This window comes from Chiloscyllium punctatum, chromosome 17 (genome assembly GCF_047496795.1).
Source record: "Chiloscyllium punctatum isolate Juve2018m chromosome 17, sChiPun1.3, whole genome shotgun sequence".
Classification (NCBI taxonomy): Eukaryota; Metazoa; Chordata; class Chondrichthyes; order Orectolobiformes; family Hemiscylliidae; genus Chiloscyllium; species Chiloscyllium punctatum.
The window spans coordinates 43,746,093-43,773,663 of NC_092755.1; the positions used below are offsets into that span (position 1 = coordinate 43,746,093).

At 44.1% G+C, this 27,571-nt stretch overlaps 1 protein-coding gene across 2 annotated transcripts in view; it reads right to left on the reverse strand.

Moving 5' to 3' along the window:
* LOC140487770 (breakpoint cluster region protein) overlaps positions 1-27,571 on the reverse strand; it is a 457,801-nt gene that overhangs the window by 194,835 nt on the left and 235,395 nt on the right. For both annotated transcript variants that reach the window (XM_072587008.1, XM_072587009.1), the window contains exon 8: positions 21,817-21,957. In XM_072587008.1, the coding sequence (XP_072443109.1) occupies positions 21,817-21,957 (141 nt within the window). The remainder of the gene's footprint in view (positions 1-21,816; positions 21,958-27,571) is intronic.

Genomic DNA, 27,571 nt, shown 5'->3' on the forward strand with positions numbered 1-27,571 from the left:
ACAATCTTCCTGTTTCCCATTACTCTTGGCTATTTTGTTAGCTTGAGCTTTTAATTGGATGCCTTCCTTTATTTCCTTGGTTATCCAAGGTTGGCTGCTTCTGGAAAAGATTTGCTAACCCACGATAGGCCCACAAAAGCAAAATGGGCCAAACTGTACCAGAACACCCAGAATTCCCAAGCAGCTCACAAGCTGGATCAGACAGCACACAGACAAGGGAGTACACTGTAAGCTCCCATGGACATGACAGAACATCACAGATATGTCAAAGCTCTAAGGGCAGTTTCACAACCCAGCAAGACCAAAGCCACACAAAGAGCAGGACCAGCAGGCACCAGCAAGGACATGCTCCAGGAACAGGACAATGGAAGCACCTCACCACTTTAGAAGAGACTTTAACACCTACCTGTGGAGATTAATGGAACCATGATACTTTCAGGATGTTGCATCGTGTGAAGGAACAGGACATTCATCCGATTAAACTGTTTTCCAGTAACTAAATTACTCCATTTCCAGAAACATTGTAGTTTCCCATTTCTTAATCAGTGTCATTGTGCAGCATTACTATAAAACTGGTCTCATCCTCAGCTCTGGGAGGAGAAATCTGATCTACCTGTGCAGACTGTCAGTTCTGTTTCAGGCTAGGCAATTTTTCCTCCAGCAATATCACTGGCAATAAATGGTTTGTCAATTTCATTTCGAGCTGTGTTTGTGATCTCTAACCTATTGGGCAAATTTCTCCAACACTCTTCTTATTCCTGCCATCTTTGTTTTTGACCAGAATATATTTTCCTTGAGCACTGTGAAAAATCTCTTTGAAAGTCCTCCCACTGTTTCTCAACACAGTCTAATTTAGCCAACTCCATCCTTATCCTATTATAGTCTCCCTTGTTGAAGCATAACATCCTGGTTTTAGATGATACTATTTCAGCCTCCATTTGTATCAAAAATTCGATCATACTGTGATCACTCTTTCCAAGAGGATCCTTAACTATGATACCGTTAATTTTACCTGTCTTATTACACAGAACCAGATCTAAGCTTGCACGCTCTCTTGTAGGTTTGGTAACATACTGTTCAAGAAAGTTATAATGGATGAATTCGACGAACTCCTCTTCAAGGTTGCGTCTACTGACTTGATTCAGCCAATCAATGTGCATGTTAAAGTCCCCCATGGCTACTGCCATTCCATTCTTTCACGCGTCAGCAATTTCTTGATTGATCACCTATGCTACTGTAGCATTATTATTGGGTGGCCTATAGCCTACTCCCACCAGTGACGACTTCTCCTTACTATTTCTAATCTCCACCGAAATGGATTCAATGTTTTGTTCCTTAGATCCTATATCGTCTCTCCCCATCACTCTAAGCTCATTCTTAATTAAGTGTGTGACCCAATCTCCCTTAGTGGCCTTCAATGAATAAATTCCTCCCCATCTGTGCCTTAAATGGGATACCCTTTGATTTTAAACTGTTCTAGATTTCCTAATGTGATAGAACATCCTGTCAGCATCCATCCTGTCAAATCCATTCAGAGTGTTGTGCGTTTCAATAATGTCACTTCTCATTATTCTAAATTCCATGAGCACAATCCCAACCTGCTCAACCTTTCCTCATAAGACATCATCTACCAGATAGAAGCAAAGTACTGTGGATGCTAAAAATCTGAAAGAAGAGGGAATTCTTGAGCAACTCCTCTTGCCTCAGCAGGTACTGATACTGCCAGACCTGTTGAGCTTTGCTAGCATTTTCTGCCTTCATCCAGGAACATCTTCCTGTATGTATGCCTGTACGACAATCAAAACTTGAGGTATTATTTCATAAATGCCCTATTAAAGCATTTGCTTTACTTTGATACTGTCTTCCATCTTCCTTGAAATAAAGGACAACAGTCAGTTTAACTTCTTAAGTACTGCTGTATACTGACATTTTAGATTCATGTATAAGGATACCCAGATTCCCCTGTACTGCAGAATTCTGGATCTCCATTTTTAATATTGACAAAGATTTTCCAGTCTCCAGATTGTCTGAAACTGGATATAATGCTGGGACCCTTCACATGTCTGAATATACTGACAATGTAGCAAATTGCTTGTAAAGTTTAAACTTTTTGACAATTACCCACCATCTGGAACTCTGATAAAGACACCAAGTTAAAGACAAATACTTTCATGATTTCCAACTTGTTCACATGAATACCCAGAAAATATTAAAAGAATTGAAACTTGTTCTCAACACTATGGAACTATAATGACTCATACTGACCAAACCACTCTTGATCTGATCCTCCCATCCATCTCCCCAAATCCCTGATCCACCTGCAATCCTAATTATTCAACCATCAATCTGCCACCTACACTCGCACTCAATTAATTCCTTACCCTTGGAAGTCCCTCACTGTAGCATCCCACTCCCAGTCCACTTATCTGACACACTACTCCTTATACAATTACCTAGCACTCTAACTTCTCACTCACCCAATACTCTAATCCCTCACCCATTTATCTGGAACTATTCTCCCTCACACTCTTATCTAAAATCCTACAATCAATCTGCCATCCAAGCCCATCACTATTTAACATCTTTCTGTGTGTTCCACCTAGCTGTCACCTGACTGCCTCGACCACTTACATGGCACCCCTACCTTCTGTCCTACCCCACCTCACCAATACATCTGGCACCCTAACCCTTTACTCACTTGACCTACACACAAGTTCTCTCCAGAACTTGGCATAAGCAGCTTCGGACCTTTAAACATAATACTATAATCACTGCTGTTAAAAAAAAGGCCATTGCTTGGACTCCAATGTTGATCCTGAGCTGCATAGTCCCACATCACGTACGCTGTGAGATCTCAACAGGCCCAAATCCAAAGATCCAAACAGAAACATGTAACTCTAGGGCAGGTTATGTTAAAAGGATTGGTGTAGCAATCCAACTGTGACTGCCACTCTGCAGATTTGGCCTACTCTGCTGTTTTAATTTTCACATTATATTCTATTAGCCAATTTTGTGCCCACTTACTTAACTCCCTTTACCAACTCTTTGATTTTGGTTCAAGGGTTTAGAGAGTGGGCTTGGGGTCTAAGATTCATTTTTTGAGCCCTAACTTGAGTGTGGATCGGTACTCTGCATAGAAAAACACAAAGATTGTTAGTGCCATAAACTATCATATTTTTCCAAGATTTAATTGAGAATTAATTAAGCTTGATGTGTAGCTGAAAGCAGCAGATTGGAGGCTTTCTCACTAGAACATTGGTATCCAATCTTGCAGCCCGTCCAGGCACATTCAATTCATTTTCCAGCCAGCTAGACAGCCTGCTCCCCAAAGAGAATCAGAAGCCTTATGTTAGGCAATGCTCCCTATCCCTGGTATGGATATGTTTGCTGTTATTGTGTGTATTCTTTTTGTGGAAGGAAGGAAGCATTAAAAGACATTAACATGGGCACATGAGCATTTTCCCTGCATTCAAAAAGCCAGGTTGAGGTGTCAATTGCCAGAGCTGCGTGACTGTTCATTCCATGACAAGCAAGCAGAATATGAGATTAGGGAGTTAGTTATTAAAGGCTTCTGAATTAAAAGTGGTTCAGTGTTGAGAAACAATAAAGCATTACATGACATGTGAGGGAGGTGTACATCCCAAAGTCATCTTTTGTTACTCTGTCCCTGTCCCATACAAGCTTTGGGTAAAAGCTATCAGATGTATACATTCTCCTAACTGTGAAGAAAGATCTATGCACTGATACAAGTGCAGAATATCCTGTCTACCTGCTTATAAATTGTGGCTTTTTATCCATGTGTAGGCAATGCACTGTGAAGAATGCTTTTAGCAATACAAACTGCAACCTGCTCCAGCCCCCATCTAAAATACCACCTGCTTTTAGATCTGCCTCTATACAGTCTCAAGGAAAGCACGATTCTACTCCACAAAATCATGGTTCTTGGTTTAGGAAGTTTGTATTCAAGTAAAAGACTAGCTTCCATTCTATCCTTCACCACCCATCCTTTTGGAAAATAAGAAAAACTTTAAACTTAGCTAATAGCCCAACAAGCAAATGAACTTAAAGGCTACCTGCAGGATGATACTGTGACATAACAACATATGACCATAAGATCCAGCAGCAGAATTAAGCCAATTGGCTACTCAATCACAGCTGATATGTTTCTCAACTCCATTCACTTGCCTTTTCCATGTAACCATTGATCCCCATACCAATTAATACATTGAATGACTTGGCCTCCACAGCCTTTTGTAGCAATGAGTTCCACAGATTAAACACCATCTGGCTGAAGAAAATCCTCCTTATCTCAGTTCTAAAGGGTCATCCCTTCATTCTGAGGCTGTGCCCTTTGGTCCTAGTTGCTCCTACTGGTGGAAACATCTTCTCTAATCCATGCTATCCAGGCTCCTCAGTATCCCGTTAAGTTTCAATGAGATCCCTCCTCAACCTTCGAAATTTTATTAAGTACAAACCCAGAGTCCTCAACCACTCTTCGTATGACAAGCCCTTCATCCTTGGAATTATTTTCGTAAAACTTCTCTGGACACCTCCAATGCCAGCACATCCTTATTTAGATATGGAGCCCAAAACTGCACATAATATTCCAAATACAGTCTGATCAGATGCTTATACAGCTTCAGCAATACATCTCTGCTCTAGTGTTCTAGCCCTCTTGAAATGAGTGCTAACATTGCACTTGCCTTCCTAACTGCCAAATGAAACTGAGCATGTTAACCATGGAGAAAGTGAGCACTGCAGATGCTAGCGATCAGAGCTGAAAATGTGTTGCTGGAAAAGCGCAGCAGGTCAGGCAGCATCCAAGGAGCAGGAGAATTGATGTTTCGGGCATGAGCCCTTCTTCAGGAAAAAGGGCTTGCAAGCGGGCATCAGAGCCGCCCCGCATTTGCCACGGGACTATGCCTACATCGGTAAAACTATAGGAATTCATTTTGTGTTTTAAACGGCAGCCGCAGCTTAAACCCACAGAACTCAGCAGCTGCCGGTCCGCCCACGTGACCAGGAGATGGGAGCCAGAGGACAGATCAAATCCACACTAGGCCAAACACTAACCATGACTCATAGACCGAAACTCCGGAGCTAATTAATATGGAGACCCATCTCCTAATCAAATCAAGAGACTGACTGAAACACACCCATATTCATCAATACAGAATCATCCTGACACAAAGGACAGGCATCCACCAGACAGGAACAAACAGACTAATACACACCAGCACCCCAAGGGAACAAAGGGGGGTGCTAGCCTCCAGCCCTCACAGAGAGACAAGCAGATAGTACCTGGACCCGTTTACACAATCCAATGAGCACCCTATTGTGTGTACACTGCAACTCTCCTGGGACGGCAGGAAACCCACCATTAGCACCTACTCCAGTGATGATGGGGAACTATCACCCCATTCATACTCAAAATCCTCACATCCTGACAAAGAAAGGTATATAATGTGTAGCAGCGCGCGGGAACAGCAGAACAGCCGAGATTCGGACCTCGGTTGGTCTCCGCCGGTGTTACTGTATCAATAAACATTACCGATTGTTGAACCGCACTCTGGGCTCGGACTGATATCATTTCATCCTCGCTAACAGGCTCATGCCCGAAACGTCGATTCTCCTGCTCCTTGGATGCTGCCTGACCTGCTGCACTTTTCCAGCAACACATTTTCAACCATAACAGAATCCCAAACTTGAACTTCCAAGTCCCTCTCTGTGCTTCAGATTTCCGAAGCTTTCCCTGTTTAGAAAACAGACTATGCCTCTAATTCTTTTCCACATTGCATTCCATCTACCATTTCTTTGCCCACTCTCCTAGCCAGCCCAAGTCCTTCTGCAATCCCCAATTCCTCAACACTACCTAACCCTCCATTTATCTTTATGTCATTTGCAAACGTAGCAACAACCACCTCAGTTCCTATATCCAGATCATTAATGTATCACGTGAATAGTATGGTCCTAACACTCCCTCATGCAGAACTCCACTGGCTGCCATTCTGAAAACTATCTCTTTATCCTAATTTTCTGCCTTCTGCCAATCAGCTAACCCTGTATCCATGTAAGCACCTTGCCCTTAATACTATTCTGATAACCATATACTCTGGCTTAATTCGGAAGTAAAAGAGTTTTGTTTTATTTATCTACAAAGGATAAAATAATAATTCAATTTGATTCATATTAAAAAGCAAGACTTTCATTTTTGTGATAAAGTTCTCTATCCCTCTAGCCAGTCACTTTCATTTTTAAAGACTTTCTTCTTTTCTTTCCCTCAACTGTTGTATTTCTGGTTTTGTTGCTGTCATCCTTTGATAAGGCACAGGCTCTAGCATCTTAAGACATATTTTGGGGTAGTTTAGTCTCACTAAATTCACTCCAATTCATCCAAAAGTGAGCAATATTGGTTTATTGAAATCTAAAGCAAGTATGCAAGTGCCTATATGCACAATAAAAATAGAAGTTTGAAATTCAGGAAATCAAATACAGCTGCATCTTTAAGTTAGAAATGTACTTTTATATCTAGCTCAGTTGTTACATTCTAGCATAAATTAAATTAAATAAAAATGGGCACAATGAAGTTCTGGAAGCATATTTTCCTGGAACAAAGGACAAATAATTGCTTACAGCTATGAGAATATGGTACTGATTTTCCTACTTTTTAACTTGCCTGCATCGTAATCAACACCCTTAAACAGGCTGACTAAACACCAGTTACAACAGAACTCTTTTCTTTTACATATAAAGATGGTTTTATATGTAGACGTGCATGATTGAAATAATGTGACAATTCAAGTATTCCTAGCCTCACTGATGTCAGTTCAGCTGAGTCTTAAGATTAAATAAGTAAAATGGTGTCTGACTTCAAAAGAGTGCAAATCCTGGAAAATTTCAGACTTACTGGCAATAGCACCAAGTGCAATCTTAGCATAGCATCTGAGAGTTAAAATTAAGGGAGAGAGCCTCTAGCAAATTACTCAACAACAAAAGCAACATCTCCAAAATGGCTACCTTAATTTCTCAATCAGGGCAGGAACTGATTGAGTAATTGCCAAGCATGGACTTCAGGGGAGGCATAGTAGTCACTGGATTAGCAATCCAGAGATCCAGATAACGTTCTGAGATCCTGAGTTCAAATCCGATCAGATGGAAAAATTTGAATTCAATGAGAAATGTGGAAATAGTGCAATGATGATCATGAAACCATGGGTGACTGCCAAAACAGCAAAGAGCAAACACAATATTTCCAAGTTTGCTGATGACACAAAATTGGGTAGGACTGAAAGTTGCAAGGAGGCTTCAAGGTGATTTCCTGATGAAGGGCTTTTGCCCGAAACGTCGATTTCGCTGCTCCTTGGATGCTGCCTGAACTGCTGTGCTCTTCCAGCACCACTAATCCAGAATTCAAGGTGATTTAGACAAGTTGAGAAAGTGGGCAAACATATGGCAGATGAAGTACAACATGGCTAAATATGAAGTTATAAACTTTAGTGTGAAAAACATAAAGGAAAAGTATTTAGATTAGATTAGATTAGATTCCCTGCAGTGTGGGAACAGGCCCTTCGGCCCAACAAGTCCATATCAACCCTCCGAAGAATAACCCACTCAGACCCATTTCCCTCTGACTAATGCACCTAACACTATGGGCAATTCAGCATGGCCAATTCACCTGACCTGTAGACCTTTGGACTGTGGGAGGAAACCGGAACACCTGGAGGAAACCCATGCAAACATGGGGAGAATGTGCAAACTACACACAGTCACCCAAGGCTGCAATTGAACCCAGGTCCCTGGCTCTGAGGGGCAGCAGTGCTAACCACTGAGCCACCGTGCTTATTTAAATGATGATATATTGGGAAATGTGAACATACAAAGGGACCTGAGTGTCCTTCTACATCAATCAATGAAAGTAGACAGGCAGATGCAGCAAGCAACTAGGAAGGAAAACGGCATTACAGCCTTCATTGCAAGGAGTTGAATTCAAAAGTAGGCACTTCTTATTGCAGTTGCACAGTGCTTGAGGAGACCACACCTGGAGTATTATTTGCAGTTTTGGTCTCCCTACCTAAAAAAGGATATACTTGCCATAGAGGGAGTGTGGTGGAGGTTCACTAATTTCATACTGGGAATAGCAGGATTGTCTTATAAGGAAAGACTGGTTCACCTGAGCCTGTATTCATTACAGTTAGAGTTTGAGTAAGTTAGTTAGTTGTTGGGATATATAACCTAACATACCTGACATCATGCCAGCGTGAAAGTCATGCACTACTCATTTGTCCAAAAGGCAAAAAGTATGTTTGGCTTAACAACGGTATTCTGTTAGTGGAGAATATCAGTTGTGTGTTTGCTGCAAAAAAGCAGTGAGGAATAGATAGCTTCACCTGTTGCCCAAAATTCTGAGTCAACTTTTTCCACAACAATCTGAAGGAGGCTGGGCACCTATCAGGACTGAAAACAGTGGTCTTAGGCCTATTCATGAACTTGTGCAATATACTGCAAGTGATGATTTGATCAGGTTAACGGTTATTACACAGGATGGTTTTCATATCCATCAAGCTTTCACATGATTATGATTTGGCTGAACCTACAGGAGAGGGAATGGTAGGAACCCCAAAGTATGTTCTGACCACAAGCCTGCACTAGATAACAGTACAAGACCCACTGGCCAACTTCTCAGTCACCACAAAAAGGAAGCTGGTTCGTGTGTTTCATTACAAAGATGAGTTTGAGTACAGGATGGAATCTATTAAGATGTGTAAGAAAATATAACTGTGAATTGCAAGCATGCCATATACATATCAGAGATATCATTACTGAAATTAATTCTCTGTTCCAGATTTATTGATTGAATTCAAGTTCCACTACCTGATGTGGTACAATTTAAATCCATGCTCCCAGTGCATTAGCTTAAGGCTCTAGATCACTTGTCAAGTGACTATATGAGTACATCACCATCTTTGCCAAAAATTGCGTTTCAGCCCTAATGAGTGCAAGACCACAAGGTTTGATTAAATGTCTCTTCAACAGCGTCAGTAGTCATGATATTAATCACCATGTAAACAAACACAAGAGGTTTACAAGAGAGTTTCAGCTCCAACATTAAAAGCATTAAACTAACAATGCATTAACCTGTTCCTGTCATGTGACTCACTGTAATAATCTCTGCAATTTTGATGCAGAGACTTCAATATCCAGTGTCTTTTTTGTGTTCAAGTTTTCAGTGCTGAAATTCCCAGAATCTTTGACTGTGAGAATTACAGATAGTCAAACTGTTTCCTCTTAGACAGTCTATATAATCTGCTCATCGTTTCCTTGTGTCATTATCAAAAATCCAACACACCTGCGTACTAGTTAGCTGTGAAAATGTGGTTTTGATATAATTTTTAAAAATTCATTCACAGGGTGAGGGTGTCATTGCTACGCGAGCATTTCTTGCCCATATCAGAGGGTAGTAAAGCATCAACACATTGCTGTGGGTCTACAGTCACATGTAGGCCATTTGCAATTTCCTTCTCCAAAGGGTCTGGATGGGATGCTCTTTGGAGGGTCGGTGTGGACTTGATGGGCTGAATGGCCCGTTTCCACAATGTAGGGAGTCTGTTATCCTAAAGGACACGCATGAATCAAATAGGCTTTTCCCAACAATCAACAATGGATTGATGGTCATCATTAGACTCTTAATTCCAGAGTTTTACTGAATTCATCGTGGCAGGATTTGAACACAGGTTCCCGGAACACTATCTTGGTCTCAGGATTAACAGTTCAGCAATAATACCACAAGGCCATTCCCACCACTACCTTCTCTCTCCCCTCTTCCCCCACCAACCCCCTCCCCCCCCCATCACCACCACCCCCACATTTTAATTCACTCATGGGATATCAGCAATGCTGCCCAGAATTTGTTACCTATTTCTAGTTGCTGTCAAGAAGGTGATGTCAAAAAGGGTGGTATTGGAAAAGCACAGCAGTCAGGCAGCATCTGAGGAGCAGAGAGTCAATGTTTTGGGAGTAAGCCCTTCATCAGGAATGAGAAGGTCGTGTGGAGTTGTCTTCTTCAACCACTGCAGTCCATGTGCTGGAGGTAGACCCCCAATGCCATTACGGAGGGAGTTCCAGGATTTGGATATGATTGTAATGCTCGAAAGAAAAATGGTTTGGAGTGGGCAAGGGCAGAATCCATTTGATTAGTATGTTCACACTATTGGGTGCAATCTCTCAGCCTACAAAAAAGAAGGAGCAAGAAAAGCAAATCTGCAAGGAAATCAGAGAGTGTGCAAGAGCTGTAGTGTGATAATACTAAGGGATTTTAATTACCCAAATACTGACAGTGTTAAGGTGCTGAGAGGGAGGAATTTCTGAATTATGTCCAACTTGTTCATGGTTCAACTCAGAAAGATGAATTACTGGAGCTGCTTTTACGAAAGAGGTGGGCTAAATGGACCAAGCGTCTGTGGGAGATGCACTTGGTGTTGATGTCATAAGGTTTAAGATGAATAATGGAGAAGAGCAAGGAACAATCTAATGTAGAACATTTACATTTGAACACAGCCAACGTCAGTAAGAGAAACAGAGATCCACTCAGATTAAATGGAACCAAAGGCTGAATGGAAAACTGTAATGAAACAACTGATGGTCTTTAAGCAGCAGATGCTTCAAGTAATGGGTAGGTAATGAATTCCAACAAAATTGAAAGTTAGGTGAGGCAAGAAACGCAGGATGAATTGGATGAAAAGGAGAATAGATAATAAGATGGAACAGAAAACAAGAGTGTGTGTATGACACACAGCAGATGAATGCTTCACATAAAAACAAAGTCAAAGTAAGGTGTGAGGGAAAGTAAACAGAAACTAACACAAGCCTTATAAAGTATCTTTGGGTCACAAAAGCTTTCAAAACATCAAATGATTGTTGATATACTGCTAGATGCAGCAGCTAATTTGTGTTTAGCAGAATCTAAAAATTCCAAGTAAAGAAGGGATTTGTACTTACAACTCTTTTGTCACATCCTTGTAGCAGCACAATGCACTTTGCAACTGATCAATTATTTTTGAAGCATGAATACTTATTATATAGGATGACTGTGAATAACAATATAAAGTTTATTGTGGTGTTGGCTGAAGGAAAATGCTGGCTGGACATCAGCAGAATCCCCTCCACTTGTTTGAAAAGTGCCACTTTATCAGACCAAACTGAACTGAATAACTGATCTGAAAAGTGACACCTCCATGAGTCCTGCACCAAATACAGAAGGCCTTGACTAGCTCCTCAATCTACAATCTTATGATTCTGAAGTAAAATTGCTACCATCAGATAATTAAACTGCCATAGCCACTAAAGAACACATGTTTCATCATATTCTTTAATCAGACAGAAATTTGGCATTTTGTTACCATGTTACTCTGGTCCAGAAATACTAGGATTGCGGAACAATTAAATGCTGTTGTAGCCAAATTTTTAAGACCTTTAACTCTCACTTTTCTCATACTAGTGCGTGCAGATGTCGCAAGAATCAAAAGAATTAATATTTCTGCACAGCTCTCTACACAACTTCATGAATTCACTATTCATGAGAGTGATCAGAAGTGAAAACAATTAATCACTTCAAAAGGAAATTGCATGGGAACTTGATAGAAATAAAATGTTAAAAATGCAGGGAAATAAGTGGGTGACTGATTTTGCCTGCATTATTCTGTGAAGTGCCAACATGGACTTAATGGGCCAAATGGCCTCTGCTAGTGCAGCAAATTACTCTGTGACAACATCAGTCTAGAAGAAGTGATTTGATTATCATGATGTTTGTGTCAAATATTCAGAGACACTGGTGAATCATTTCTGAAACTAAATCGAAAGGAAAGATAGAAAGCAGAAATAAATATACATTAGTCTAATTGTGTTTGGATGCTTGCTTAGACCTTTGCAGTCTCAAAAAAAGTTTATACATCTGAAGCATTACCTGATCTCATCCCAGATGTCAATAAAGTTGTAATGTAACCTTAGCACTTGTTTTTTCATTAGATTTCCATTATTAACTGAAAATACACAAACTATTTCCTGCCTGGTCCAGATAAGAGGTTTAATGTCTCTTAGATTGGCTCTTTCTCATTATTAAAGTTCAGAAAATGTTAATTTCTTTCATGTATTGAAACATGACATGCAGAACTCTTGCTCTTATGAACCTTTTGGTTCCCAAGTTCAGCTTCCCATCCTACCCAAAGTTTTGTATATGCTTTGCCTCTCTGCCTGTTTTCTGTTCAGTAAAAGTGACCTTTCAGTGTGGAAGTGAAGCTGAAGTAGTGATATTTTAAAGTTGGATCAGCGTCAAGTGGTTCCACCCTTCCTCAAACTTTTACTTTCCAGCCAATTTACCTACTCTTTTAACAGTGACAGTATTTCCTGGAATATAATTACATGTCAGAAGCAAATAATTACAGATATAGAAACAGAAAACCAGTAAACAAGAAAATTCCAGTCTGGGTGTGGTAATATGAACAAGTCTAGTTTAAAAAAAAGGGAATTCTTATGATCCATACACACATGCACGGTGGCACAGTGGTTAGCACTGCTGCCTCACAGCACCAGAGACCTGGGTTCATTTCCCGCATCAGGCAACTGTCTGTGTGGAGTTTGCACATTCTCCCTCTGTCTGCGTGGGTTTCCTCCGGGTGCTCCGGTTTCCTCCCACAGTCCAAAAATGTGCAGGTTAGATGAATTGGCCGTGCTAAATTGCCCTTAGTTTTAGATGAAGGGGTAAATGTAGGGGAATAGGTCTGGGTGGGTTGCGCTTCGGCGGGTCGGTGTGGACTTGTTGGGCCGAAGGGCCTGTTTCCACACTGTAAGTAATCTAATCTAATCTAATAGAAAGGAAGCAAGAAAGCAAACAGTAAGTTTTGCATTTATAGAGTACCTTTTACAATCACAGAACTGTCCCAAATAACTTTACAGACCAAGAAGCACTTATGTGGTATTGATGCAATGTCAAGTATTCAACAGCCATTGTACATACAAACAGGAATGAAATAATATCTATTGTGACGAAGCGCAACGTTAAAATCAGCCTTTAATAAGAAAGCAGAAAAAAAAGGCAAGTATCATATGAAGATCTATTTCAAGAGATTAGATGCCAAGCTTTTGAATTTAGAAATTCTGATAAAATTACTTCAAATTAAAATAAACATGTAGGATAATGAAACACAGGTTCCATATAATAAAAAGTAACAACCAACCAATACATGGAATGGACAGAGTACTACTTCAATACATTTTGAAGTCAGTGGGGAAGTCAGAAATCACTCACCGTTATTTTATTTAATTCTAGATTTATTTACAGATTTCAAAATTACAAATGTCTGCCTCCCTTAACCAAGAACAGTGAACAAGAAGAACTATCAAGTAAAAAAAAATAGTCAGTAAGAGTGTTTTTAAATATAAAAGAGAGGCCAAATTAAACACAGGCCACTTAGAAAAAGAGATTGGGGAAATAATAATGGGGAACCAGAAAAGGGAAGGAGAGGTGAATAAATATTGTGTGCCAATCTTTACCATAATGGGGAAGGGAAGAAGAGGAGATAACTCATTAACTACCATATGAGAAAAAGTACAAGGGAAACTGATGAGGTTAAGGGCTGATCAGTCCCCTGGACTTGATAGGTTGCATTACAGGATTTTCAAGAAAGAGCTACAGAGATAGTGAATGCACTGATATTAATCTTGCAAGAATCCTGAGATTCAGGAAAAGTCCCGGAGAACTGGCTCCCTTATTCCAAAAGTGAGACCAGAAACATGCAACCACAGAAACAGAGCAGCAACTCAAATGGACCTGGGAGTAAATGGCAGCAGTAGAACACCTTGACAAAACCTACTGTCATTTGGAGAAGCAGTAGGACCTGAGTGAACTGGGGCTGATTGGTGACAGCAGAGGTCCTATAAGAACATAAGGACTAGATTACTTAACCCTAGAGCCTGCACTACCATCAACAGGATGATGGCTGATCTGAAATTCCTCATATCCACATTCCTTTGTTTTCCCCATAACTCTTGATTCAGTTGTTGTTTTACACTCAGAAATATCACGTGCTTCAGGCTTATCAATTTTTGGATCTCCTGATCATTTTCATCAAACTAGTTTTGATGTCCTGGTTGAGTGGCCGACAGAGTTTGCAGGCATTGATGATACTGGTCTTGAGGGAAGACCAGAGACTGTTGGGATCCTATAACTCGATGTCGCCAAGAATCACTAGGTTTGTCAAGAGTTAGTCAGTCATATGAGATTATTTTTCTGGGATTGAGTGTGCCTCAATGTTCAACGTCTTGCGACTCGACTTCTGTTGTCTTAGCTGTGGCTTGGCTCTATTTATTTTGAATCTGACTCGGACCAGGTATTGCCCAACCAGTAGTCATCGGCTCTTGTGTCTTTAATGTCTTTCCAATCCCTCGCTCTAGCGAGAGTATAGTCAAGGAGGTGCCCGTGTTTGCAGCATGGGTACGATCACATCCTCTTATATTTGTCCCTTTGGCAGAACAGTCTGTTGGTGATGAGGAGGTTGTGTTTGCAGCATTTCATCAGGAAAAGGGTGCCATTGGAGTTTTGCTTCCCTACTCCTGCCTTCCTGTTTACATTGCTCCAAAGATTTGCACTTTTGCCAACACTGGTATTGAAGTTGCCAAGAATGACTAGTTTGTTGGCTGTAGGGACCCATGAGAGAGATTGGTCAAGGAGTAGAATTCTCCTTTGCCCTCAACTGCTGCATCATGTGTTGGTGAATATTCATTGAATACTTTGACATACTAACTCCAGCAAGGGTGAGTCAGTATGTCACGTATTCCGCAGGGGGAAGTCTCTGAATTGGTCCACCAGTTCATTTTTGATGGCGAAGCTGACTCCATGGATGTGGCACTCTTCATTGCCTTTGCCATTCCAGAGAAAGATGAAGCTACCAGCTTTCTCTCTGAGCTGTCCTTCCCCTGCCGCCTGAGTTTCATTCAAGGCTGCAAAGTCAATAAGCTGTGCAACGATTTCCTCACATTAAAAGAACTCATGCACATGCATTTTCCACACCCTCCAGATGAGTTTTGGGACTTTGAACGTCAGGACTCTTATGGACAGACTGGAACACTACACTGCCACCAATGCCCAGGAACTCACACAATGATACTGACATCACAGCTCTGAGCATCGCTGTGTGACATCGAGCAGATTATGAGAAGGTAAGTTGAGGGAGAGTAGGTAAGGAAGGAAAGACAAGCAGGCCGTCAGCTTTGCGTTCAGGCAGCTTTGGGCCAGGTTACCACTACCATCTTGAAACTACCTATCACGGTCTTTAATATAGAAGGTCTCTGTGCCCACAGCTCTCTGTGGCAAGGAGTGCACAACTCTCAACTGTCAGAGAAGAAATCCCTCTCTCAACATGCCTGTCCACCTACTTTTGTCTCATTAACAATTTGGCTACAGTAAATTCACTTCCGTCCTCTGAGTCATTCATACATCTCTGTGGAATCCCACTGAGTACAAATCACCAATCTGGGAAAGAACTCCTTATCTCCACGGGCTGTTTCTGGCCCATTAGTCAACTTTTTATTCGTGCCAATACACCAGCTTCAACACCACGGGCTCTTATCTTATGACGCAATCTTTCACGAGGTACTTTGTCAAATGCCTTCTAGAAGTCCAAATACAACACAGCTACTGGTTCGTCTCTAGTCATTCTGGTTGAAACTTCCTCAAAAAACCTGAATAAATTAGTAAGACGCAACTTTCCTTTCATGAAGCCATGCTGACTCTGGTTGATTAGATTATAATTTTCCAAATGTGCTATTGCTTCTTTAATAATTGTTTTCAATATTTTTCTCCCTTCTTGAATAGTCGTATCATATTGACAGTTTTCCAATGACCAAGGACTTTTGGAAAATAACAAGCAATGCATCCACTATATCTACTGCTACTACTTTTAGGATCCTGGAATGCAAGTCACCAGGGTCAGAGGACGTACCTGCCTTCAGCTCCATTATTTTGTCTAAACCTATTTCTCTAGTGATGGTGACTGCACTTAATTCCTCCCTCTATATTCTTTAGGATTAATGGGACATTTGCGTACCTTACACCATAAAGACTGATGCAAAATATTTATTTAACTCCTCTGCCATTTCTTTGTTCCCCATAACTAATGGGCCTAGGTTCACTTTGACCTTCACTTTCACTTTTCTTTTTTTTATATATTTAAAGAAGCTTATTGTCAATTTTTATATTCTTGTAGTTTATTTCCTCTCTGCTCAGAATAAAAGCCTGAGGGGCAAGACCTAGATCACGCATAATGGAAGAAGCAGTAGGAGCAAAGAGGAGTGGAGTAAACCATAACTGAATCCAAAAGCAGAGTCTTAAGGTGAAATCAGGATTCAAATGTGACACAGGACAAGAGGAAGCAGCTGACTCAATGAGTAAGATCAGGTGAGTACACTATTTTTATTGATTATAATTTGTAAGCTCTTTATTTGGCTTAATAATTTGTAAGGGAAATACTACGAAGATCAAGAGAAGGGGGGCCCTGGCGTAGTTAATATTATTTGATTTTAAGGGCAATCTCAGGTCTAATTTAAAGGGGATAAGTCACTAAATGTTGTGGTTCTGTTCGCCGAGCTGGGAATTTGTGTTGCAGACGTTTCGTCCCCTGCTTAGGTGACATCCTCAACGAGCACCCAAGCTACAAATCTTCTCACAAACTTTGAATAAGTCACTAAAGGAGAGCTCAAGGTCTTGGCATGCTCCTTCTGCTCTATAGTTCCAGTGCGTAGCACCACAACATATGCAGGAAGTGTCTCCAGTTGCAGCTCTATGAAGTCCAGCTTTTGGAGCTGGAGAGGCAGCTGGGAACACTGTGGAGGATCCATGAGACTGAGAGCATTATGGAAAGCACATTACAGAGAAATGGCCACTTTGTAGGTTAAGACTCCATAGGCAGGGAGGGAATGGATGAGCACAGGAAGAGTAAAAGAACTAGGAAAGTAGCATAGGAGTACCTTATGGTCATCCAGTGCAAAATACAGATTCTGCTTTGGGTACGACTGGGGGGGGAAATGGCCGCTTTGAAGAAAGAAGTAACAGCCAAATCCTTTGCACCTTGGTTGGTTTTACTGAACAGGAGAGAAGAAATAATTGTAGGAATGCAATAATAATAGAGGATTCAACACTAAGTGGAACAGATAGATGCATCTGGAGTCACAAACGCAACTCCAAGATGACACAAAGTCACAGAGATATGTACGGAAACAAACCATTCGGTCCAACTCGTCCATGCTGACCAGATATCACAAGCTAATTTATCCTATTTGTCAGCACTTGGCCCATATCCCTCTAAACCTTCCTATTCATATACCCATCCAGATACCTTTTAAGTGTTGTAATTATACCAGCCTCACCACTTCCTCTGGTAGTTCATTCCATACATGCACCACCCGCTGCGTGAAAAAGTTGCCACTTTGGTTTCTTTTATGCCATTCTCCGCTCATCCAAAACCTATGCACTCTAGAACTGCACTCCACCACCCCAAGGGAAAAAACCTTGGCTATTTACCCCTCACCCGTTCCCGTTCCACCCCCCCACCCACCCGTCCGTCCCCCCACCCCCCTCACCCGTCCACCCCCATCCCAACCCCCCACACCTCACCGGTCCCCCCCACCCCCGTCCCCCCTCACCCCTCATCCGTCCCCCCCACCCTCCCCCCCCAACCCACCCTCACACGCCCCAACACACCTGTCCCCACCACCACCCGTCCCACCACCCCTCACCCGTTCCCCACCACCCCTCACCCGCCCCTCCCAACCCCCATCCCCGTCCCCCCCAACCCCCACCCGCCCCTCCCAACCCCCATCCCCGTCCCCCCCAACCCCCACCCATCCCCCCAACTGTTCCCCGCCACCGCCTCACCCGTCCCCCCACCCGCCTCACCCACCCCCCACCCGTTTCACCCAGCACCCCCCTCACCCCCCACACCCGTTTCCCCCTCGACACCCCCAACCCCCACACCCGTTACCCCCCTCACCCGTTTCCCCCCCGACACCCCCACCCGTTTCCCCCAGACACCCCCAACCCCCACACCCATTACCCCCCTACCCCCTCACCCATTTCCCCCCTGACCCCCCCCCACCCGTTTCCCCCCCGACACCCCCACCCCCCTCACCCGTTTCCCCCCGACCCCCCCCACCCCCCTCACCCGTGTCCCCCCTGACCCCCCCCACCCGTTTCCCCCACCCCCTCACACATTTCCCCCCAGACCCCACCACCCCCCTCACCCGTTCCCCCCCACCCTCCCTCAACCCCCTCACCCGCCCCCCGCCTCCCTCAACCCCCTCACCCGCCCCCCCACCCTACCCTACCCCCCGCCTCCCCCACCCTACCCCCCCGCCTCCCCCACCCTACCCTACCCCCCCGCCTCCCCCACCCTACCCTACCCTACCCCCCCGCCTCCCCCACCCTACCCTACCCTACCCCCCCGCCTCCCCCACCCTACCCTACCCTACCCCTAACCCCCTCCCCCGCCTCCCCCGCCCTACCCTACCCCCCCGCCTCCCCCGCCCTACCCTACCCCCCCGCACCCCCGCCCCACCCTACCCCCCCCGCCCTACCCTGCCCCCCGCCTCCCCCGCCCTACCCTAGCCCCCGCCTCCCCCGCCCTACCCTAGCCCCCGCCTCCCCCGCCCTACCCTAGCCCCACCTCCCCCGCCCCCACCTAGCCCCCGCCTCCCCCGCCCTACCCTAGCCCCCCGCCTCCCCTGCCCTACCCTAGCCCCCCGCCTCCCCTGCCCTACCCTAGCCCCACCTCCCCGCCCTACTCTACCCTACCCCCCTCCTCCCCCGCCCTACCCTACCCCCCCGCCTCCCCCGCCCTACCCTACCCCCCCCCGCCTCCCCCGCCCTACCCTAGCCCCCCGCCTCCCCCGCCCTACCCTAGCCCCGCCTCCCCCACCCTACCCTAGCCCCGCCTCCCCCACCCTACCCTACCCTCCTCCTCCCCCGCCCTACCCTACCCCCCCGCCTCCCCCGCCCTACCCTACCCCCCGCCTCCCCCGCCCTTCCCTAGCCCCGCCTCCCCCGCCCTACCCTACCCCCCGCCTCCCCCGCCCTACCCTACCCCCCCGCCCTACCCTACCCCCCCGCCCTACCCTACCCCCCCACCCTACCCTACCCCCCCCACCCTACCCTACCCCCTCCACCCTACCCTACCCCAACCCCCCCCACCCTACCCCCTCCACCCTACCCCCCCCACCCTACCCTACCCCAACCCCCCCCACCCTACCCTACCCCACCCCCCCCACCCTACCCTACCCCACCCTACCCTACCCCACCCCCCCCACCCTACATTACCCCACCCCCCCTACCCTACCCTACCCCACCCCCCCCACCCTACCCTACCCCACCCCCCCCACCCTACCCTACCCCACCCCCCCCACCCTATCCTACCCCACCCCCCCCACCCTACCCTACCCCACCCCCCCCACCCTACCCTACCCCACCCCCCCCACCCTACCCTACCCCACCCCCCCCACCCTAACCTACCCCCCCACCTCCCCCACCCTACCCCCCTCGCCTGCCCCACCCTACTCCCCTCACCTCCCCCACCCTACTCCCCTCACCTCCCCCACCCTACTCCCCTCACCTCCCCACCTCCCCCACCCTACCCCCTACCCCCCTTACCCCGTTCTCCCCTCCACCCCTCCACCCTACCCCCCCCTCACCCGTCCCCTCCACCACCCCATCACATTCCCCCCCTCTCCCCCACCACCACTCACCCCAACCCAGGGAAATAGTGTTGGGAAAATTTAGAGGATTAAATGCTAACAAAACCCCAGGGTACGACTCAAGAGTACTTGACGAAATGACCCTGGTAATAATGGATCCATTGGTGGTCATCTTTCAAGATACACTATGGAACAGTTCCCATGGACTTAATGATAGCTAATGTAAGAAAGGAGACAGAGAGAAAACAGAAAACTGGACCAGTTAGCCAGACACTGCTTGTACGAAAAATGCAAAAATCCATTATAAAAGATCTAACAGCATAATGTTCGGAGAGCTGTTACAGAACTGGACAAAATCAACACGGATTTGTGAAAAGGGACTGATCTACCACGAATTTTAGAGGATGTAACTCATACAGGTGATATGGGGTGCTAACCAATTTGGTTTAATTACACTTTCAGAAGGCTTTCAATAATATCCCACTTATGAGATTACCGTGTAACATTAAAGTACACAGGATTGCAGGTTGGCAGAGTAGAAACAGAATCGAAATAAATGGGTCTCATGCAAGTGGCAGCCAGTGCCTAGTGGGGTATTTCAGGGATCAGCTATTCCTATATTAATGATTTACAGAAGGGAACTAAAGTTAGTATCTCCAAATTTGCAGACAACACAAAGCAGGGTGGAAGGGTGAGCTGTTAACATGATGCAAAGATGCTTCAGTATGATTTGGACAAGTTGAGTGAGAGGGAAAATTCATAGCAGGTGAAGTATAATGTTCATACATGAGAGGTTGTCCATTGTGGTAGAAAAAAAAAGATGGCATATTATTATCTGAATTGCAATTGATTGGGAAAGGACGAAAGTGCAATGATACCTGGGTGTTGTTGTACACTGGTCACTAAAAACATGCAGGTGCAGCAGGCACTGAGGAAGGCAAATAGTTGGCCTTCATAGCAAGAGGATTCAAGTTCAGGAGCAGGCATGTCTTGCTGCAATTGTACAAAGCCTTGATGAGACTACACCTGGAACATTGTGTGCAATTTTTACCTGCTTTCCCTCGGAAGAATGCAGCTCCTTCATCAGGTGCAGTGAGAAGCAGGGCACATAGACACAGAGTTTATAGACAGAGAGATGAAGGGCAGAAAGATCCAAAGATCATACAACTGGTGTGAGTGGAGTGTTAAATAATGTCTCTGCAGGTAACCAAGGGTGTCAGTGCTGTGCTGTCATGACATTCAGGCAGGAAAAGGAACATACAAAAGGAGGCATCTCACGTCTGACATTGAAAAGTAGGTGTGAGTTTTTTTTCCAGAACCTGCCTCAGAGTTTTAACCTGGAAGCAGGCTGGTTTTATTCGGAAAGCTGAAATACATAAGATGCCACACTGACTGACTGCGACTACAAATTATATGTTTTTTGAAATAGAATGCTTTGCAAATAAACAAACATCTTGGATGAAATGGTTCATCTCATAGATTTATATGTGTGAGTATGTATGTCCGTGGGAGAGTGTTTCTGTATTTAAAAAAAAACTATTCTAGGAGACACCAATTTAAGATTTTATACGAAATATACCATTGGATACATTGTAGGACTTTTTTTTAATGCAGTGCATGGTGATGACCTGGAGTTTGCTCCCCATAAGGGTACTGGAAATTGAGATGAAAAATGAATTCAAAAAAGTAACTGGGTGATCACTTGAAGGGAAAACTTACAAGCCAATAAACAGAAGATTGGCTTGCTCTATAGGGGCCTTGGAGCCAAGGGACCCCCCTCTCCACCTCAAATGTTACTCCACTCCTGATACCTTACGTGGATTTCAAGACAAGAAAAAATAAAATTCACAGATAATGTGAATTAATTAGCTTAATTTTGCATACATTGCTGCACAAATCGCCACATTCCCATCCAGTTCCCGAAGATTTGAGTTGGAAAACTATCAAATACAGGATGTGACATAATTTTTACAAGGTAATAAACGAGAAAACACCCCCATTTGAGAGAAATTATTGCTAGTAATTAAACAAAATCTATAAATGAACTGCAAATGTAGTCATGCTTTTGACAAAGAAACTCACCTCGCCTTTCTTCACAGTCATAGACTGCCTCCTGGGAGTGATCTCCTCATTAATGCTTGACAAAAAGTTCTGTGAAATACGGAGGGCATCTTGTAGTAAAGGATGATCTGGGTGACTGACTGGTGTGTGTTTTAATAAATCCTACAGAAATATGAGATAGTCATTTAGATTGTACCTCAGAACAGAACGAAAAAGACAACATAACTGTATCCCAATCTTGAGTCAGACTGGTTCTACTTTCAAAGTATGAATTTATAAAATGTTATATGGATTGACTGCCTGCAGATTATGTGCAAGTTGACATTTTATAAATTCATACTTTGGAAACAGAACCAGGCTGACGCAAGATTGGGATAGAGACAGACTAACTTCACACCTTTAATGCATTGTCTGAGCTGAGATGTCACCTCTTTTTATAAAACCTTAAGTTATCTTGAGAATGTGACTTAAAATTAGTTTTGGAATTTACATGTTACTGGATCAAAACCTACAACTCTTTCTAAAAGATGAAAGCCTAAACAGCAATCTAGGTTTGTTCAACATATATTTTTAATTGCATAACACTCTGATCTTTTGCTATAAATTCCGTGTCTTACGATTCTGTCCTACTAGTTAGTTGATGAAGGAGCAGCGCTCTGAAAAAGCTAGTACTTCCAAATAAACCTGTTAGACTATAACCTGGTGTTAAGTGATTTTTTAACTTTGTCCACCCCAATCCAACACCAGCACCTCCACATCATTAACAGAACACAATAGCACTGTTGCCTACTTAAAAAATTAACACTGTCAGCCCTTGCATAATTCTGGTGAATCGGTAAAGCTTTGAGTGCCTGAAACATGACTTCAAGCCTCTTGTATTTTCATTAGAGTCACAGAGATTTTCTGCATGGAAACAGACCATTCAGTCCAACTCGTCCATACCGACGAGATATCCCAACCCAATCTAGTCCCACCAGCCAGGACCCATCCCATATCCCTCCAAACCCTTCTTATTCATACACCCATCCAGATGCCTTTTAAATGCTGCAATTGTACCAGCCTCCACCACTTCCTCTGGCAGCTCATTCCATACACGCGTGAAAAAGTTGCCCTCAGGTCTCATTTATATCTTTCCCCTCTAACCCTAAACCAATGGCTTTTAGTTCTGGACTCATCCACCCAAAGGGAAAAGACTTTGACTATTCATCCTATCCATGCCCCACATGATTTTATAAACCTCTCTGAGGTGGCCCATCAGCCTCCAACGCTCCAGGGAAAACAGCCCCAGCCTATTCAACCTCTCCCTGTATCTCAAAGCCTCCAACATTGGCAACATCCTTGTAAATCTTTTCTGAACCCTTTCAAATTTCACAACATCTTTCCAATAGGAAGGAGACCAGAATCGGAAATAATATTCCAAAAGAGGCCAAACCAATGTTCTGTACAGCCTCAACATGCCCTCCCAGCTCCTGTACTCAACACTCTGACCAATAAAGGAAAGCACACCAAACGCCTTCTTCACTAACTGCAACTCGGTAGGTCCGATCAAGGAGAGTAGCGGAAGACTGTGTATTGAGTCGGAAGAGATAGGAGAGGTCTTGAATGAGTACTTTTCTTCAGTATTTACAAATGAGAGGGACCGTATTGTTGAAGAGGAGTATGAAATGGACTGGTAAGCTAGAGGAGATACTTGTTAGGAAGGAAGATGTGTTGGGCATTTTGAAAAACTTGAGGATAGACAAGTCCCCCGGGCCTGACGGGACATATCCTAGGATTATGTGGGAAGCAAGAGAGAAAATTGCAGAGCTGTTGGCAATAATCTTTTCATCTTCACTGTCAACGGGGGTGGTACCAGGGGACTGGACAGTGGCGAATGCTGTACCCCTACTCAAAAAAGGGAATAGGGATAACCCCGGGAATTACAAACCAGTTAGTCTTACTTCGGTGGTCGGCAAAGTAATGGAAAGAGTACTGAGGGATAGGATTTATGAGTATCTGGAAAGACACTGCTTGATTAGGGACAGCCAGCACGGATTTGTGAGGGGTAGGTCTTGCCTTACAAGTCTTATTGAATTCTTTGAGGAGGTGACCAAGCATGTGGATGACAGTAGAGCAGTGGATGTAGTGTACATGGATTTTAGAAAGGCATTTGATAAGGTTCCCCATGGTAGGCTTATGCAGAAGGTCAGGAGGCATGGGATAGTGGGAAATTTGGCCAGTTGGATAGAAAACTGGCTAACTGGTCGAAGTCAGAATGTGGTGGTAGACGGTAAATATTCAGCCTGGAGCCCAGTTACAAGTGGAGTTCTGCAGGGATCAGTTCTGGGTCCTCTGCTGTTTGTAATTTTTATTAACGACTTGCAAGAGGGAGTCGAAGGGTGGGTCAGTAAATTTGCAGACGACACGAAGATTGGTGGAGTTGTGGATAGTGAGGAGGGCTGTTGACGGCTGCAAAGGGACTTAGATATGATGCAGAACCAGGCTGAGGAGTGGCAGATGGAGTTCAACCCTGTCAAGTGTGAGGTTGTCCATTTTGGAAGGACAAATAAGAATGTGGAATACAGGGTAAACAGTAGGGTTCTTAGTAAGGTGGAGGAGCAGAGGGATCTTGGGGTCTATGTTCATAGATCTTTGAAAGTTGCCACTCAGGTGGATAGAGCTTGTAAGGAGGCCTATGGTGTATTAGTGTTCATTAGCAGAGGGATTGAATTCAAGAGTCGTGAGGTGATGTTGCAGCTGTACAGGACCTTAGTAAGGCCACATTTGGAGTACTGTATGCAGTTCTGGTCACCTCACTTTAGGAAAGAGTTTGGAAGTTTTGGAGAGGGTGCAGAGGAGATTTACCAGGATGTTGCCTGGAGTGGAGAATAGGTCGTACGAGGATAGGTTGAGAGTACTAGGCCTTTTCTCATTGGAACAGCGAAGGATGTGGGTTGACTTGATAGAGGTTTATAAGATGATCAGCGGAATAGATAGAGTAGACAGTCAGAGACTTTTTCCGCGGGTACAACAGAGTGTTACAAGGGGACATAAATTTAAGGTGAAGGGTGGAAGGTATAGGGGAATGTCAGGGGTAGGTTCTTTACCCAGAGAGTGGTGGGGGCATGGAATGCGCTGCCTGTGGGAGTGGCAGAGTCAGAATCATTGGTGACCTTTAAGCGGCAATTGGATAGGTACATGGATGGGTGCTTAAGCTAGGACAAATGTTCAGCACAACATCGTGGGCCTGTTCTGTGCTGTATTGTTCAATGTTCTATGTTCCACTTTCAAGGAGCTATGAACCTGCACTCCAAGGTCTCTTTGTTCAGCAACACTCCCTCGGACTTTACCATTAAGTGTATAAGCCCTGCTAAGATTTGCTTTCCCAAAATGCAGCATCTTGCATTTATCTAAATTAAATTCCATCTGGCATTTCTCAGCCTATTGGCCCATCTGATCAAGATCCCATTGTAACCTGAGGTAACCTTCTTCGCTGTCCACTACACCTCCAATTTTGGTGTCATCTGCAAACTTACTAACTATACCTCTTATGTTCACAGCAAAATCATTTATGTAAATGACAAAGAGTAGAGGGCCCAACACCGATCCTTGTGGCACTCCACTGGTCACAGGCCTCCAGACTGAAAAACAACCCTCCACCACCACCCTCTGCCTTCTACCTTTGAGCCACTTCTGCAGCCAAATGGTTAGTTCTCCTTGTATTCCATGAGATCTAACCTTGCTCACCAGTCTCCCATGTACAACCTTGTCGAATGCCTTACTGAAGTCCATACAGATCACGTCCACCACTCTGCCCTCATCAATCCTCTTTGTTACTTCTTCAAAAAAACTCAATCAAGTTTGTGAGACATGATTTCCCATGCACAAAGTCATATTGACATCCCTAATCAGTCCGTGCCTTTCCAAATACATGGACATCCTGTCCCTCAGGATTCCCTCCAACAACATGCCCATCACCGACATCAGGCTTACTGGTCTATAGCTTCCTGACTTGTTCTTACCGCCCTTTTTAAACAGTGGCACCACGTTGGCCAACGTCCAGTCTTATGACACCTCACCTGTGACTATCAATGATACAAATATCTCACCTAGTGGCCCAGCAATCACCTCCCTAGCTTCCCACAGAGTTCTAGGGTACACCTGATCACTTCCTCCTCTGTAATATGGACATTTTTCAAGATATCACCATCTATTTCCCTACAGTCTATATCTTCCATGTCCTTTCCACAGTAAATATTGATACAAAATACTCGTTTAGTACCTCCCCCATGTCCTGCGGTTCCACACAAAGGCCACCTTGCTGATCTTTGAGGGGCCCTATTCTTTCTCTAGTTACCCTTTTGTCCTTAATGTATTTGTAAAAACCCTTTGGATTCTCTTTAACTCTATTTGTCAAAGCTATCTCATGTCCCTTTTTTGCCCTCCTAATTTCCCTCTTAAATATAATCTGCCTTTATACTCCTCTAAGGATTCACTCAATCTATTCTGTCTATACCTGACATATGCTTCCTTCCTTTTCTTAACCAAACCCTCAATTTCTTTAGTCACCCGGCATTCCCTATACCTACCAGCCTTTCCTTTCACCCTTACAGGAATATACTGTCTCTGGACTCTTGTTATCTCATTTCTGAAGGCTTCCATTTCCAACCATCCCATTACCTGCGAACGTCTGTCCCCAATCAGCTTTTCAAAGTTCTTGCCTAATACCATTAAAATTAGCCTTCCTCCACTTTAGAACCTCAACTTTTAGATCTGGTCTATCCTTTTCCATCACTGTTTCACTGAACATGAAACCTAATATTCCAATATCCTTGTTGATTATTTTTATGCAAGTTCATAATCTTTCAGTAATCAGTTTGGTGCTGGATTTTGAAGAATGAGCAGGAAAATGGAAATGAGGCAGAAGATTAGCCAGGATTGAGTGGTGGAGTGGTCTTTTCCAAGCCAATATTATTCTTCAAGCAGTATAGTGCCCAAATTTAAATGCAATATGTGAGGCACTCCATAATTGGAACTTCAACTGGCCATTGTATTTAGTAGCTGCTTAAATTATAGAAATGAAAGCCACATATAGCAAGGCCTTTGACAGGGTAGGTTGATGAGTCAGGATAAATCTCATGGGATCCAAGGAGAGCTAGTCAATTGGATACAAAATTGGCTTGACAATAGAAGACAGAGGGTGGTGGGAGAGGGTTGTTTTTTAGACAAGAGGCATGTGACCTGCCGTGTGTCACAGGGATTGGTGCTTGTCCACTGTTATTCATCACCTGTAGAAAATGATTTGGATGAGAATTTAGGAGGTATGGTTCCTAAGTTTGCAAATGACAAGATTGGTTGTACAGTGGACAGTGAAGGAGGATATCTGAGAATGCAGTGAGATCTGAAGCAACTGGGCCAGTTGGCTGAAGAATGGCAGATGGGGTTTAGTTTACTGGGCGGCACAGTGGTTAGCATTGCTGCATCACAGCGCTAGAGACCCGGGTTCAATTCCCGCCTCAGGCAACTGTCTGTGTGAAGTTTAACATTCTTCCCATGTCTGTGTGGGTTTCCTCCAGGTGCTCCGGTTTCCTCCCACAGTCCAAAAATGTGCAGGTTAGGTGAATTGGCCATGCTAAATTGCCCATAGTGTAAGGTGAAGGGGTAAATGTAGGGGAATGGGTATGGGTGTGTTGCTCTTCGGAGGGTCGGTGTAGAATTGTTGGGCCGAAGAGCCTGTTTCCATGCTCTAAATAATCTAATCTAGATAAATGCAAGGTGGGTCAGACCAGGGCAGAAC